The sequence below is a fragment of the Ursus maritimus genome, unplaced genomic scaffold (genome assembly GCF_017311325.1).
Source record: "Ursus maritimus isolate PB19 unplaced genomic scaffold, ASM1731132v1 scaffold_13, whole genome shotgun sequence".
Taxonomy (NCBI): Eukaryota; Metazoa; Chordata; class Mammalia; order Carnivora; family Ursidae; genus Ursus; species Ursus maritimus.
In genome coordinates this window covers 50,016,673-50,034,143 of record NW_024423675.1, presented here as the reverse complement: position 1 = coordinate 50,034,143, position 17,471 = coordinate 50,016,673, and the positions used below count along the sequence as shown (strand labels likewise).

The window sequence follows — 17,471 nt, the reverse complement described above, 5'->3', positions numbered from 1 at the left end:
GGAGTCAGCGTTTACTCAACCCTTCACCACCCCAGTGAGCAGACGGTTTATGTGGACGTAAGCACTCAACTGTGTGAAATGGAATTACCTTGACCTTTCAGACTGAGAGCTGCAGGGCTGATGGAAACAGACCTAAGCCCTGTTGCACACCAGCTTTCAAAGACTAAAGACATGATGGCAAAAGATGACTCATTTGGGGCAACTTCAGAACCTCTGTTGACCAGGCTTCAGATCCTCTCAGTTAGCTATATCACCTTCACACTGGCATTATGATCCCCTCTTCCACAAAACTGCTCCTTCCCTGAGCAATAGGAAGCCAATCCACCAGAGACAGCCACTACTGTCTCTCAGTCTTATCAGTAATTTCCTTTTTGGCTATCTGACCGACTTGAGCCTCTCTCTTCCTAAAGCTGATAGCTCTGCTATAGTTAATTCAAACAAGTATTTTCCCATTGATCACAGTAGGCGGTACTCCAGCAATAAACATTCAACAATATCCTGTCTTTGTTTAAAAGTTCATAATGTTTTCAGAAGAATGATCTGATCTCTAGTTCATCGCTAGTTCATAAAATAATGACCATGGTCTATCAGCCAATATTCTTGTCTAAAAGAAAAAAAAATGGAGTTCGCATATCTCTGAAATACCACGAACCAGCATTCAGTTACACAAAAGGCCAGTTATCCTGCAATCTGTTTATAGATCCGTTGTCAGCGGGCTAATATAAAACAAACTATTCAAACCCTAAAACTATACATCTTATTCAAAAGAGCTAGATATGAAATAATAAAAAAAATTATTTGTAAATACAGAAAGAAGTTTGAGATGTTTTATAATTCTTTGGGAACTGTATGATTAAAAAGTTCGTTCTATTCTCTTGCATTTATAATCTTTTCTATTCATTCTACAGGTGGTATGATTGACCTCACTTTACAAAATTTTGCTTTAATGAGATCCTGATTCTGCATGAGTGCCAGCTTTTCTGTGTTCATATTGATTAATTTTAGGCCAAATATGTAATTAGCTATCCATGGTAAACAGTAATTTTACTTGTCACAGAGCAGAACTAAATAATTTCAATTATATTAACTGAAAACTCTGCCAGTTACAAATCATTTTGCCATAAATATATTTGACTGAGGTGTTGCAATTTCTTTCTAGTATTTTTAAATGCAAAAAAAAAAAAAGACAGCTAGACATCAGAGGCCTTTAGTCAATCAAGACGTGCTTTAATGTCTCTGTGTGCAAAACACTTAAGCACATACCCTGACCTCTTACTTTAGATTATTTGATCCTGCTTCTTCAATGTCTGTAGCTTAACTCTTTAATCAATAACTAAATCAGACGTTACATTCCTTTGAAATCTGGTTACACACACTCATCGTATTGAAGAGCATGCAAATTTTTCCCCAGTGTAATTAACTCTTTTGACTGCATAAAATCATGAAATTGATCATTGAAATCTATCACATTCAGCACCTGCAGGACTTTTCATAAAGATGAAGGCAATCCTTTTTATAGAGAGACACTGAAGTGACTTTGAAATAAATGAGATAACACTGGTGTACATACTTCTCAGCATCTTCCTTTTTCCATCATAAAAAGCAAGCTGATCTGGCAGAATCCTTGCCTGGAAAATCTGTTCTGGTTATTCTCCAGTAGATTATAACTATATGTTCAGTGGATTACTACCATATGCGCAAATAAATGCATGCTTCCATAGTAGCCTTCAGTGTTCTAGTTTCAATTTAATTCTTTCATCTTTCAAGATGAAAGCCTTTTCTTAGGCACTGGATTGAATGCTTTGCAAGGAGAAACCTTAAACTTGTTTTTGGTGTACTTGTACTTTCTCAATTTTACTCCAAACATTTTAAAGCTTCCCCTTCCTCACAACTATAGATGACCAGTCAGTCATCAATCATATTTTCAGAATCTTAAAACATTTCTTTATCTAACTCATATCTGTGGGCACTCACATTCTGGATAACTGACTTACTATCCTAATTCTCACCTGTTTCAGTTTATTCTTTGGGTACTTGACATGTGCAAAACTAGAGATGCTTTCACTGAATGTATCAACCTACGATGATGTCTACTACAGAGCATGCTTTATACAAGTTAGCTCTCGTTACACTGAACCATTTATTTCACAAGTCTCTAAACATTTTTAAGTGACCAACTATTTTAAAAAATATATAATGCAAAAACTTCTTTAAGGTAAGGATCCATAAAAAATGGTATCCCATCATTCAAATATAATATGGCAATAAATGTAGATTAATATCTATTTTAAATCACAAAAGCCTTGGGGCACCAGGGTGGCTCACCTCTCCTTCTGGCCCTCTCCTGCTCACGCTCTCTATCTCTCTCTAAAATAAATAAATAAATCACGAAAGCCTCTACTTTTCAATGTGTCTTCAAAGAAGTTTCTATTCCTTCTCCTAATGTACAAATAGGAAAAAGAGAGCAAACAGTGTGAGTGAGTCAGCAGGCGCATTTATAAAAATAAAACACAACTTTCCATTTATTTACCACAAACAAACACGTATGGAGCACTCACACTGATTATCGGGCACTACCCGGTTTCAGAAATAAAAAGTCCTGGGATCAAGGTGGGAGAAAGACAAGTTAACCAAATATACTCTGAGATAAGAAACCTAAAACACAGTTCTCTGAGGGAACCAGAGCTCGGAGAAGAAAAAAACTTGGTCAAGGAGAGAATTTGGGATCCAAACTGAAGTCTAAACTCTTTCCACTCCCCCGCTTTCATGATGGGCAGCATTTAAGACAGCAGATAGAAACTGCCCAGACATATTTTATAGACAAGTGAAGATCCATTTGCAAAGTAGGTCAAAGAATACAACGACCCAAATTAGGGGGAGCAAATGCATACTATTGCCCATCCTGTAAGGAATACACAGAATTAAATGTCCAATGTGGCATCTTCATGACAAATGAAATTGATTTTTAGTGTATGGTAAAACCCATAGATTATAAATCGAGTTATAATGAAAGGAAATACCTTTATTAGTGCAAGCATAACCAGGTACAGTAAAAGGAGTTATTCCTTCTCCCAGAAAGGGAACGAAGATGACAAGGAGAAAGAGGAATTCAGTGTGTGCTGGGAAGAACACCAGAGCTGTGCTTCCAATATGGTAACCACCAATGACATGCAGCTATTTCCATTGAAGCTGACGTTAATGAAATAAAATTTGAAGTTCACACCATCAGTTGTACTAGCTACATTTCAAGCACTCACTATGCCACACGTGGCTCGTGGATACCACACCAAACAGTACAGAGCCAGAACATTTCCACCTTCTCAGAAAGTACCATCAGAAAGTGCTGGACCAGAGGGGAGGAAAGAAAGAAGAGAGGAACAGAATCTCCCTCTATTCAACTTGAGAAAAGGAAATTTTAGTAGTTTTACAATATGGTTAGCAAAATCAACTGGCTAGGGCTAAAAGTGGTGTCAGTGACATTGTAAAATGTGATAACATTAGATGTAATCATGATGTTAAAGGTTAATCTTCTCTAAGGGCTCTTAAAAGGGTGCCCTGAATTTTTAAGAGGCTCATAAAAGAAAGGAAAGATAGAATTTTATCTTTGAACTCTGTTTTCATTAGATTTTACAATTTCACTGGCCTTTGAAACCATATGTTAATAAGAATCTCTATTAAACATCATTAAGCTGATAAGTGGGTATTTAATTAACATAATTCTAAATTAAATAAATCTAACATAAAAACTTAGGCCGTGTCATTCACATTACTAAATTTATTTCCAATTCACATTTTTTCCAGGGATTAAAAAATACTGTCAAATTTCCTAGGAGCCTATCTTCTAGCTGACGTTTCAAATCATTAGCTATAGTCTCTTCTATTGATCTGAGTGAAATATATACTTGTATGCATTGTTTTTAGATTGCAAAGAATATTTCACATACTGGACTTCAGTATTTAAAAGTCTAATCAAAGTTATCCAAAAAGACTGCAAAATAATATTTAAGATGCTAACCCAAGGTATTGAGCCTCAGATTATTACATAGTTCCAATGACCAAGCCACAGGTAAAGGAGGTAATGCCTATAAAGCCCTTACTGTAGGTCTGGCACATGAATATTCAATAAATATTAGCTGCTATTATAATCTTTGGCAGACATTCTCTAAAAATGATGATAAATTAGAGCAAATGCTCCCTGCCACGACAACACTGACTTTAGCACAATTAAAGCACAATTTGAAATACAGAATGTACAAAAGGAACATCTATCAAATGGCCTCATTCTCAGAAAAGAATGAAGGAAGGCCACAGCAAAGGGAGAGTTTTGGGGAGCTAATGAAGAAGCAAAATCTTTACAAAATAAAGATGGTGGTGAATATGATAGAAAATCATTCAGAATCACAACACCAATTGTAAGTAGAAAGGGTCAAATTATAGAAGAACTGTCATCATTTTTCACTTTCTCGTACAACACTAGGAAGCCTAGAATCAAGAATGAGGGATAGACGGGAGCTTGGGTAGCTCAGTCGGTTAAGCGTCTGCCTTTGGCTCAGGTCATGATCCCAGAGTCCCAGGATCAAGCCCCACATCAGGCTCCCTGCTCAGCAGGGAATCTGCTTTTCCCTCTCTGTCTCTCTCCCTCTGCCCCCCTACCCATGCTCGTGCTCTCTCTCCCTCTCTAATAAATAAAATCTTAAAAAAAAAAAAAAAAAAGAATGGAGGAGAGAGAGTGTGATCATCAGAGTGTCAGGGATTTAAAAGGAGGAGACAAGAAATTCCAGGGAGAGAAGAAATTCACATTATTAAAATGGCTTATGATAGAATCCAAATGGAGTAGAAGGGGTGGATGGAGTCTGAAAAAGATTAGGAGAAAGGGAGGCAGGTTTGAAAGAAGGAATAAAATTAAAAGCTAAGAGTTCCAGAGTTGGAAATATTAAAGGACGTCCAGTTCTAAACAGTCTAGTTGGCAAATGTGCTACCGAAGTGAGCATGAAACAATCGACTTGAAATATAGATGAATTATATACACAGGATAAAAATACAAAGTCAGGTAATAAGGTATAGATGATCCTGGTATATAATAAGCTAATGAAAGGTACCCTCTTCGTTAGGGCCATAACTGTAATGTGAAGGAGAACTGATTTACCAATGATGTTGCACGTAATTCTGATTTGATGCAACAGAGGGCTCCTCTCTAACTAACAAGGCAAACCCAGTGGTACTCAGATGCACATGGCCAGGTGGAATGTAGGAAAATAAAATGTGTGCTCTGGAGAACAGTCTGCACTTGGTCTCCTGGAGATTATCATCTCAGGGATGCCAAGAGAACACAGGATGTTAACTGAGCCCAAGGTATGGCTAGGTCTGTGGAAACACAATAGGGGAAAGGCTCTTGAGACAAAGTAAAAAGAAACTTGGAAGTCAAAAAATAAAAAATTATCCATATGGATATTGACACCAAGGATAACAGCTGAGGAAGAGATGAAGAATAAAAGGGAAGTCAGATGCTCAAATTAATGAGTTAAGCAGAAGAACATATACAGAGCAGGAGGAAACAGGAGGAAGATGGTAGATGGTAGAATAACGAATGTATTCACTTCTAAGGAGAAGTGTTGAGATGGAGCAGCAATGCCTAAGATAGAGCAAGGAGGCTGACAACTTCTAGCTTACCGCTGTGTGGCCGGCCCGTGCAGCCATTATGTCTGCAGCTCCATGCCGGAAGGGGATGGCTGCTGTTCTGGCTGCTTGGTATCTGTAGCAGTTATTAAATACCCAAAATATTCCCACCAGCTGCCAGGTGAGGAAAACGGGAAACTTACACTCCAACAAAGAGAGCTTTAGGTGAAGTGAGCCACTAAGGGGAAAGCCAACTTTCAAGTACACGGAATAGTGGCGGAAGACTTTACAGAAATATTAAAGATACAACAGAATTCCTGCACAAGAGAAGCCAGTGTAAGGACAGATTGTGCTATAAAGGAATGGGAGGAAAGAATAAAGGGACGGAAAGTCACAGTGTGCCACCAGCCATCGTCTTCAGCAAGGACCAAGGGAGGCAGTGGCTGGGAGATAGGCTGCCTCTCCATATTTATTAATGAGAACACTTCCCCGTCCAACCCCTTGGGGAGGGACTTTCTCACTGAGCATGCTCCCGATCTCTTCTCCAACCCTCCCCTCTCTCAGTCCCTAATAAGATGGAGTGAGGAACCTGATTTGTCAATTTGGGGAATAACTGGGTGCTTCATCAGCCCACCCTTGCCTCTTGAAAGAGGCCTGCAGAGATGGAGTTCCTCCCCACACTTCCAGGTAGGGTTTCTCACCTGGGCGGCCACCCTCTCTGGTGACTGCTGGTAACACTGCCTCATTCTGGGGCTAAGTTATCAGGGCCCACTCTGCCCTCACTCTAAGTCGCCTCCTCCAACCCAGCCTCTGACAGTAATTAACATGACAACATTGTTCTCTCTTGGACATACTTTTGTTTCATATTTGTTCAGAATCCAGGCAGGATAAATAGACACTGTTGGGGACCTTCTCAGAAATTCCCAATATTAATTATGAAGAAAAAAAATGAGGTAGGGAGAATTTCTAGGCCTTTTAAACTAATTAGTGCCAAACAGAATGGTAATCCTTGAAAAAATAATAATAGTTAACAATTATTGAGTGATTACTGTGTACCACTCTTTTAGGTGCTTTACATAGGCCAATTAAATGAAATATTCAAGATGACCCCATAAGGAAGTTACTTTTATTATTTCTATTTGGCATATGAGGAGACACATATCGGCTAAGTAACCTGCCCATAGTGGCACAGCTGCTACGTGGCAAAGCCACCAGTTAGCGCCACAAGATCAACACTACTAAACACTACCCTGTACCACTTCTCTTTGAGGTGTGCTTCCTATACGAGGGCCTGTCACTGAGTATAATAACCTGTTCTATCTTTTTTAGGAAACCGTTTTATCTTTGTTTTAATTAAGATATAATTAACATGTAACATTCTATTACCTTCAGGTACACAACACAATGATTCAATATAGGTATATACTGCCAAATGATTACAATGTGTCTAGCTAACATCCATCACCACATACAGTTACAAATTTATATATATTTGTATAAAGAACTATACATCTTTTATAAATACCCAAGTAATAATGAATGTTAATAGAATTTGTTTTGCCCATTTTTTGAAGTTAAAAATAAAGACTACATCATTTACTTCTTTAGTGAAGCGTATCTGACCTCTATGAAAGCACAGACAAATCAATACAGGTATAGATCTCGGTCTCCAGTTCTTACACATTTACAATGCTGTTATGTGTAAGAACATAGTTACAGCAATGTGTTCTCGCCCCTTCCCTTCATAGCAGAGTTACTTGAGAAAATGAGGCTGCATAGACTAGTTCTGTTTCCACCTCTCCACTTCCCATTCTGACTCTTTGGTCCTCTGAGATCAGATTTTTGTCCTCAACCAAAACGCTATCCCAGCAAAGAGTTACCAAAGCCCTTCCCATTGCGCCTGGCCTCTGTAGCCCTGATCTTACTCCACTCCCTCAGCGGCCTGCACCACTAGCCATGCCCCTCCCTTCAAAACCCCTCTTCCCCCGGCTCTTGACAACACTCCTGGTTCTCCTCTCCTCAGGGCCACCCACTTCTCAGGTTCCTTTGCTGGCTTTCCTTTCCTTCACCTATTCCTTATCTATTAGGCCTTCCTGGATTCTTTGCTGTGCCCTCTTCTAACTTTTCACCCTCTTGCCTACTCACAATGCCTTGCCTGCCACCTCTATTCTGGGTATTCCCCATCTCGCCATTTCTTCATTTGGCCGACAGCTCTTTTGAAGAGATGTCCATCCAACGGCTGCTGGTGATTTGTTCTGGATGTCTCACTAGTACCTCAACAACATGAACCGAGTACCTGTTCAGTCTCTCTTCCCTTTCCCGGATACTGACGAGGTCTGTCAGCAGCTCTCCTCATCTTCAGAACTGCGCTAGCTAATAAGGCATCCTCCATGGGCGTGTGGGAGGGATCTTTTCAAAGCTCACATCTAATTATGTCACCTGAAAGTTTTCAAATTCTATTACCAGAGGAATGAGCATGGTGCACACAGCTATTCCATGAGTGTGTCTCACCTCTCCACCTTTTTTTTCTGGCCACAATCTTTCCCCTCCACACCAACAGCAAATTCTCAGCCAGACTGAACTTCTTCACTGTTCCATGAAAACAGTGTTATGTCAAGCCTCCTGCCAGCATGTTCTTCTCCAGGGCTGACGCAGTCCATCTGGAGAGTAACTATACACCCTTTTGAGGCTCAGCTTAGTAACTTCCTCTTTTATGAAGCCTTTGATGATCATCTGAAGACAAAGTAACCACTGCCTTTACTGAACCCACCTTAACCTGGATAGACCTGTGAGCCTGCTAGGACAGGAGCCGTATCTTGTTTATTATTTGCAATGCCTTATACACAGAAGTTTGTTCTTATTAAGTGCTTGAATAAATGCTTGAATCTCCAGAGGTGGGTAATGAGGCTAAACATTCTCTTAATTCATTATCACATTAATAACACACTTTACTAAAGGATGAACGTTCGGTGGGGGGAGGGGGAAACGAATCATGAGAGACTCTTAACTATAGAGAACAAACTGGGGGTTGAGGGAGGGAGGGAGGTGGGGGATGGGCTAGATGAGTGATGGTATTAAGGAGGGCACTTGTGATGATGAGCACTGGGTGTTATATGTAAATGATGAACCACTGAACTCTACTCCTGAACCAATACTGAACTGCAAGTCAACTAACTAGAATTTAAATCTAAAAAAAATTTAAAAACTTAAAAAATAAAAATAACACGCTTTACTGGAATGTATGATCTATCTTGATGTAGAAGTCCATTGGCAAAAGTTTACTCTCCCATCTTCTAAAAATAACATTAATTTATTTATTAAATTATATTGCAACAGTACTTTATAAGCTCTCTTTTCAGGTTAGAAAAAAATGTGGGGGTGCCTGGGTGGCTTAGTCATTAGCTTGTGTTCCCTCTCTCTCTGGCTGTCTTTCTCTCTGTCAAATAAATAAATAAAATCTTAAAAAAAAAAATGTGACTTAGTAGGCTTAGGAATAGCATCTGCAGAAGACCAAAGATTTTCTGTCTGTAGCTTTCCATTTGGAATGATCTCTTTATGATGTGGGCCTTCAATAAACTCTCCTTCCTAAAGACTTCATCCTCCAAACTCTTCAAATGCCAGCACCAGTGCGCAATCTTCACCAGAACCAGCACTGTGGCTTTTCATCTGTTAGACTAGATGTTGGTTTTGCTAGAACCCCTGTGAATGTTTTTCATTGAATTAACATTTTAAATCATTTTATTTATTTTATTTTATTTTTATTTATGGGGAACAGAAAGTTACAACTCAATGGGATTTGGTCAGTTGAAATTTCAATCTTAAATAAGCGTAAGTATATTTTCTCCCTGTATGATATTCCCAAATTGTCCTCTTATCGAAAAAGGTAGTTGGCTGATGCTGACATCAGCATGGTCAGCTGAGATGTATTGATGAAATACATCATCATGCCATGGTCATGCTCAATTATCCCCTTCCTTAAGGGCAAAAAGAATTATGAATCTCCCTCTATGAGATCCAGAAGAATAAAAACCTTTGGGGACATCTCTTTAGAAAGAAATATTTTTTTAAAGTTTATTCACAACAAATAATCACTAAAGATTTCTACTCTCTAGGAACTGGGTCCATGAATCCAGAAGCCAGAGGAAGCAGATCCACTGAGCTTCTTTATATAAGAAAAAATAAACTAGATGCTACATTAGACAGCCTTTACGTAGGTTAAGGAACTACCAGATTATCCCATTCAATCTTCCCAGCAATCATGTGGATTAAATATTTATATTTTGATTGTGTGAATAAGAAAACTAAAGCTCAGAGAGACTGAGTGACTTGTCTAAGATCAGCAAGTAAACAGCAAAGTCAAAGAATCAAACTTAAGATCATTTTGTTTAAGCCTGCACACTTTTCATCAATACATCATACAGTTTCTGAACCTTTTTTTTTAAAGATATTATTTATTTATTTGACAGAGAGAGAGGCAGTGAGAGAGGGAACACAAGCAGGGGGAGTGGGAGAGGGAGAAGCAGGCTCCCCGCTGAGCAGGGAGCCCAATGCGGGGCTGGATCCCAGAATGCTGGGATCGTGACCTGAGCCAAAGGCAGACGCTTAACGACTGAGCCACCCAGTTGCCCCCAGTTTCTGAACCTTAAGAGAAACTGACCCAGATATAAGATCTAGGTCTTTTTTTTTTTTTTTTAAGATTTTATTTAATTATTGAAGAGAGAGAGAGAGCAAGCAGGAGGAGGGAAAGGGACAATGGACTCCTAGCTGAGCAAGGAGCCAAATGTGGGGCTCAATCTCACAACCCTGTGATCATGACCTGAGCTGAAGTCAAGAGTTGGATGCTCAACCGACTGAGCCACCAGGCACCCGAAGATCTAGGTCTTTCTACCAACATTCCTCTTTTGGATCTTTGCTCAGTAGCACATTATCAGGCAGTTTCCCATAAACTCATATCTGGTTGGGTACTGTTCACCATCTATTAAATGTAATTCTAGACTCTAAATAGCATTAATAATTGTCACCCTTGATAGTTTTTCAGGGTCCTTTCCTAGTCAGCATTCTGGTCCTCAAATTCATCCTGATTTAATTTTACTCTCTCCAAAAGCAGACATGAATCATCAGTTTCCCATTTCAGTGTCCATGAACAATATTTAATTTCTATAAATACATTTTCCAACTGGACATAAAATAACATGATGAAGCAAAACATTCACTGCCAAGAGTCAGAAAGATCTAGGTTCAAATCCTGGCTCGGCACTTGTTAGCTGAAAAACTTGGCAAGTTCCTTATTTTCATTAAGCCTCTGTTTCCTCGTGTAAGGAAAGATGTTACTATTATTCACCTACTGGGATATTTTGAATACTAAGTAATGTTTGTAAAGAGGCTAACATAGTACTTGGTCAAGGAAAACAATAACTAGCAGGTGTTGGTAACATTATTCTTCTTAGTATCAGATTTAAAAAATGAAGTGCAAATTTGGGAATAGTCGAGAACAGCTGGCAGCGGGCCCTGGATATAAATGGAGCTAAAACTGCAACTTAAAAAAGATTTTATTTTTAAGTAATCTGTACACCCAAAGTGGGCTCAAACTCATAACCCCGAGATCAAGAGCTGCGTGTTTTATCCACTGAGGCAGCCAGGTGTCCCTGCGTTTAATCTTAAATTACTTCTGAGAAAGTAGTATGTTCTCTTTCTGATATGCAAAAATCATAAAAATCTCCCTCTCCCATCATTTTTATTTTGATATTGACTATTCTGACCTGATGCTGGCAGATTTGGCTTTTAAGTCATTCCATCTTTGGTTCATATCATCCAGGCGATGCTGTAGCATAGTAGCCTCTTCAGAATTTCCCAAAGCTTTTACCATCTTCTGCCTGTTTCCATCAATACTTTTAAATATGTCATTATGTGCGTCAATTTCCGCCTGGATGTCCTAAGGAGGAAAGAGCAGAGACAATGAAAATGTTAGGTATTAGTGTCCACACTGTCTTGGGGTTGCTTTATAGAACTTTATTTTTTTATATTCCACAGATAAGGGTTTTTTTTTAAGCAAAATAGTTAAATTTGCCTTAAATGATAGCAAATTCAAGTGTTTCCACAATTCTGATGTTGAAAATAATAGTCTCCAAATCTTCACTATATTGATTCCCTGATTCTTAAAAACAGAATGTATTAAAATCTAAATTTCATGTATCAATTGGTTAGATGTGAGTAATTCAGATTCAGAAACTTTTGAAATTTTATGTAATTATTGTTGCCAAATCACTGAATGCTGCTTAACACCCAGGTTCTTTCTCCTCTTTGTACCTGGGCAAAACCACCCTCAAACTGTGATGTTTTATAGAGATATTACATAATTTCACTTGGTTTTTTAATTTTTTTTTACATTTGGACAACCTTAGTTTGTCCTTCCAATCTAATAAAATTTATTCCTAAAATTTTAAAAGAACATTTTCATAAGAATATTTATCTTCATTAAGAAATAAAAACTAATGACAAAGTAATATTTCTCATGTTAAATAGAAAAAAATTTTTTCTAAAGTAAATCTGAGTATCAAGTAAAATAAGAATTTTTATAAATTAAAAATAAAAACTGGTCCGGACTTTGAGGAAGCATTTTGGCAATCTGTATCAAAAGCCTTAAAATTGTTGAAATTACCTGTCCTGAGAAGATTTGTGTATATGCATTTATCACATTAATTGTGTTTAAAGTGAAACAGTGGAAACTATCATAATATATTAATGGTATATAATATTAAGTTGAAAAATGAAGGATACAAAACTATATTATGATGTTAATATAATTTTTAAGGTAGGTGTTTAAATTAGCATACATTTTTGTATATCGTTGTATACACATACATCAAAAACTATAAGAAATATCAAAATAGTATAATCTCTGTACAAGAAAATTAAAGGTGGTTTTGGTTTCCTTCTATACGCTTCTCTGAGTTTCCAAGATTCTACAAAAACAGGGTTTCTTTTTGTAATTAGATAAATAGAATACATTTAAAATACAGAGGGTCTTTATCAGTTTTTTAATACTCTCCATTACAAGGGCATCAATACAATTATCTATTAGTTTGACAATCTTTTCTTCCTGAATAAAATGAAAGCAAGCTAGTCGTAGTTAACTCTAGTGCGACAGTCACTACCATACAATACACGAAAGTGGACTTAACAAACAGAATAGCAAACACCCAAGGGGCCGTGAAGGTGTGCACTGAGTCTCCATGGCGTTAGCTGTTAATGAATATGCGGGCAACGCATGACAGAAATTAAAAAATTATTTCAGGTAATGAATCTGAATTAGTAAAAGAATAAACTGCTAAACACCATAATTTTATTACCTTTTTCATCTTCAGTTTTCCTTTATAAGCCCCATTCATCTTAAGTTTTCCAATTCCAAATGAGCATGATGAAAAATTAAATAGAAATTCTTTAAATACTCGGAATGCTTTCATTAATTTAGAAATCATTCCCTATCAAGAACCAACGCTTAGAGGCTAGGATCTAAAAGATTGTTCTTCCTGTCTCTACAGACCTAGACTAATCAGAAGGACACATGGAAAGAAAGGCCTTTTGTACCTCCCTATGCAGTAAGCATGGGAGGAAGGTGTCACTTCCATGAGGTTTAAGGGCAAAAGTGCTGTATTATAATTTCTGAGGAGATTTGTGATGCCTAACATGACACGAATAGGGTCGGATCTGAGGAGGGGGAGAATGAACACAGAGTTTGATGGACAGCTTCTGGAAATTTATGCTCCAAATGTGCAAGCTTGTTGGTCTCTGGGGTGAGCTGACCCTAATAACAAAGCCAAATCAGGTCCGCCTGCAAAGTGTGATCTGGGTACACCCAGGATTGGTATTCACCACCAAACAAAAACTCTGAGCTTGTTGACTCTTGTGCATTTCACTAGCACCTCGATCCCACAGACTGCAGAGCAGACACCAACAGGGGAGCAGGGGACAGAGCCAGATCCTGATTCAGGGTGCGCAGGCTGGACAACATTATGCACATAAAATGGCAATCTCAACATAATTTCAGTTTGGGATGCTTCAAATAGAAATTTTTGGTGAAAAAGAAAAAGGTAAGGAAAGTTCTCTTGAAAGGTTCTTTGGCATTATCTTCTGAACTTAGTCCTTATTCTTTAGGATGTAACTGTTCTATTTTTGTGTCCTGAAATGCATTTTAAGACATCTAAAGAGATAGATTTAAAGATCAATAGTTTTAAGCTCATGCTGTACATATGAGTGATAGCTATCTTTTTCAAGAAGTTCAACAGGGGCGCCTGGGTGGCTCAGTTGGTTAAGCATCTGCCTTCAGCTCAGGTCATGATCCCAGGGTCCTGGGATCAAGCCCTGCATCCAGCTCCCTGCTCAGTGGGGAGTCTGCTTCTCTCCCTCTGCCCCTCCCCCCATTCATGCTCACTCTCTTTCTCTCTCTCTCTCGCATGTGCACGCTCTCAAATAAATAAATGCAAGCTGGTACAGCCACTCTGGAAAACAATATGGAGTTTCCTCAAGACGTTAAAAATAGACTACGCTATGACCCAGCAATTGCACTACGAGTTATTTACCCCAAAGATACAGATGCAGTGAAAAGAAGGGACACGTGTACTCCAACGTTCATAACAGCAATGTCTACGATAGCCAAACTGTGGAAGGAGCTGAGATGCCCTTCAACAGATGAATGGATAAAGAAGATGTGGTTCATATATACAGTGGAATATGACTCAGCCATCAGAAAGGATGAATACCTACCATTTGCATCAATATGGATGGAACTGGAGGGGATTATGCTGAGTGAAATAAGTCAAGCAGAGAAAGACAACTGTCATATGGTTACACTCATATGTGGAACATAAGGAATAGCACGGAGGACCACAGGGGAAGGGAGGGAAAACTTAATGGAAAGAAATCAGAGAGGGAGACAAACCACGAGAGATTCTAGACCCCAGGAAACAAACTGAGGGTTACAGAAGGGAGGGGGGTTGGGGGGATTGAGTAGCCAGGTTATGGATACTAAGGAGGGCACGTGTTGTGATGAGCACTGGGTGTTATATGCAACTAATGAATCGTTGAACACTACATCAAAAACTAATGATGTACTATATGCTGGCTAACTGAACATAATAAATACACACATACATACATAAAATCTTAAAAAAGAAGAAGAAGAAACAGCAGCTCAACAGCACAGTGAGCAAGGCATCTCTTTGCTCTCTATTGCCAACATGAATCTGGACTCCCATTTCCTGTATAGGTTCCTAAACATTATTATCCATGAACTACATCCAAAATCACAAGGAAACTTCAAACCACTACTTTCTGAAGTAGCCTGACATATTTGCTTCCTTTCATAGTCAAGAGAAGTAAGGAGACAGAAGTCTACTAACATCCATAAATAAGTTTTATTTTAAGTTTCGCAGAAGTATTCTACAACATCAGGAGATCTGTATACCAAGAACATAAAGCAAATTTGGCTCCTGACATCCAATCAAGTGATGCCTTTTCCAACACAGCCACGAAGACAAATGGAGTAGAACAGAGCTCCATCACTGGCCAGTCAATGATGGAAGGTATTTCTACCAAGTCTGGGTTAAGAGGACTACCAATCATCATATATTCATATTGGAATGCAACTTTCAGTATGTGAAAAACCCTTCCACACGTAAGCCTCCACAAAAATGAGGACAAAAAATCAACAACCAGAAAATGATCAAAGAAAAGGAAATCGGCATACATTATTTTGTTTTATGTAACATTTGGTGGCATATTTACTTAGCCAAATATATTAAAAGCTCCTAAAATCAGAAAAATCATCTTAATATTTCTTCTGTATTCTTCACAGTCTCCCCTACACAGAATGAGCCTAGCATAAAAGAGACAGATTGATAAATGTATAAATGCATGAATGGAAGTATCTAGTTCATCTTGACTGGCATATTAGCCACTATAATGCCAAAGAAAATCAGACAATTACACAATTGGAAGGGAGTGCAGTAATCATTTTGTTTAATCTCTTCATTTAAAAAATTTAATATGGGAACCTAAAATTATTTAGAAGCTTGCACTGCAAAGCCCTGCCTAATCTTTCACTGGAAATTTAGAATTACATGCAGCTAATGAATTATGATCCTTCATAGATGATTGTACAATGATGCACTGGTTTCAGAATCAAGATGCCAGCACAGGAGGCTGTTAGATCATGACCTGATGTAGCGCCAAATGCTAAAATAAATTGAAATTCCGTGAAGGAAGGTTTACTCTCACCGCATCTCTGGGGGACTTGCCCTACTAATGCTTACCTCTGTCACCTGCAAGCCATTCTGAACATTCAGCAGCACAAAATAGTTATTGATAATTAGTTATGGGAATGTAATCCATGCAGAAGCACAGAGCAATGCTCTCCCAAGCATTTAACATAAGCCGGTCATGTGAACACAGAGGCCAAAGCAAAGTATTCAAGCAGTTGAACTAGCATTTAAAAACGAGACAAAGGGATATGTAAGGATTCAGTGGAAACATACCTTCTACCAATATAAGCAGAATGTAGAAGGTTAGGAGAAGCCAAGGGTTAGGATAAGAGGACAAGAGAGGAAAACACCATCAAAAGCGTAAGATGTACACTGTCAGTGCAGCCTTCCAGAAGGCTACGAAGCTCAGAGATTCACTTGCGCACAACATCCACTTACCCAGGTCAAAATTAACCTCATGAATAAAGGAAAATGTTTATTTACTTGCTTATTTAATAACTGGTATTTTCATACCAATTTTGCCCTTAACCGGACATTTCTCTAATTATGTAACCCATAGAGACAGTATATGCCAACACTTTACAATGTATGTCACATACATTTTACTTCTTTGTAATGTTCTATAATCACGCAGTGGCTATAACCACGTGAGCAAAAGTGTTCCTTTGGACTATAATAAATAGAACTGCTCGAACCCTCTGCTAGGACACAGAGATTAAGAATACAGTACCCCTACAAAGTCTTCAACAACTGAATTGGTGCTAGAATAAGATTCAACCTCTTCGGACCTTGTTGACATGATTTTGGTTTATTTTTGCACGGCATATTTACCTAACCCTACATGGCCACGGTAATGTTTTCTCTGAAGGAGTCCTAACCCCTTCCCTGAAGGTGAAGAAGTGAGGTCAGCAACGACTTCCCTACCATATCCCAAAGTTCGGACTAAATCAACAAAGTTAACCATTAGGGGAAAAGAAATCCACTGTTCCTTTCAAAAATAAGACTGGAATTCAGAGACAGTTTGGGATTGATTAACAGGAGCTCAGTGGGATTGCTGCCAGAGATTTAGGTTTTGAAAGTGAGGAATCATAACTTTTTTTTTAACAAGTCAGACATTACCTAAAAATAATACAACAACCAAATAACACCATCAAAGGTCAAAATATGATATGTAAATAGGCTTCGAAGCTTTTGTGAAGCTTCTAGGATAGTGAGTAATTGTAATTAATGATTCAACTAATTATGATTAATTTATTAATTTCAATAAATTATCAATTAATTATTTATAAACTATATTTTCATTCACAACTAATCTCACAGATTTTAATTATTCTATTAATAACTAGGGAATCATATTCAACAGACAATAGAAAGTAGTATTACCTGGTCTATAGCAGCACTTATAAAGTAAGAAATCCACGCCAGTAATGTTCCTTTCCCCATTATCTATGATTATAGATATGTTAGACAACAGAGTAGAAAAAAATTAAATTATTAGGTGGGCCAACCTCACAAGTACCCGCCCTTCCAAGATAATTTGAACAAGTCAACTTGCAATGATATAGAATCAATAAGCAAACTACAGTTTAAATTCCA

At 38.1% G+C, this 17,471-nt stretch overlaps 1 protein-coding gene across 6 annotated transcripts in view; it reads right to left on the bottom strand.

Moving 5' to 3' along the window:
- UTRN (utrophin) overlaps positions 1-17,471 on the bottom strand; it is a 485,166-nt gene that overhangs the window by 133,860 nt on the left and 333,835 nt on the right. For 3 of the 6 annotated variants that reach the window (XM_040627918.1, XM_040627920.1, XM_040627922.1), the window contains exon 1: positions 11,376-11,560. In XM_040627918.1, coding sequence (XP_040483852.1) covers positions 11,376-11,482 — 107 coding nt within the window. In that variant the 5' untranslated portion in view covers positions 11,483-11,560. Of the gene's footprint in view, positions 1-11,375; positions 11,563-17,471 lie in introns of those variants that run through there. The other 3 variants (XM_040627923.1, XM_040627919.1, XM_040627921.1) reach the window with 3 other exon arrangements.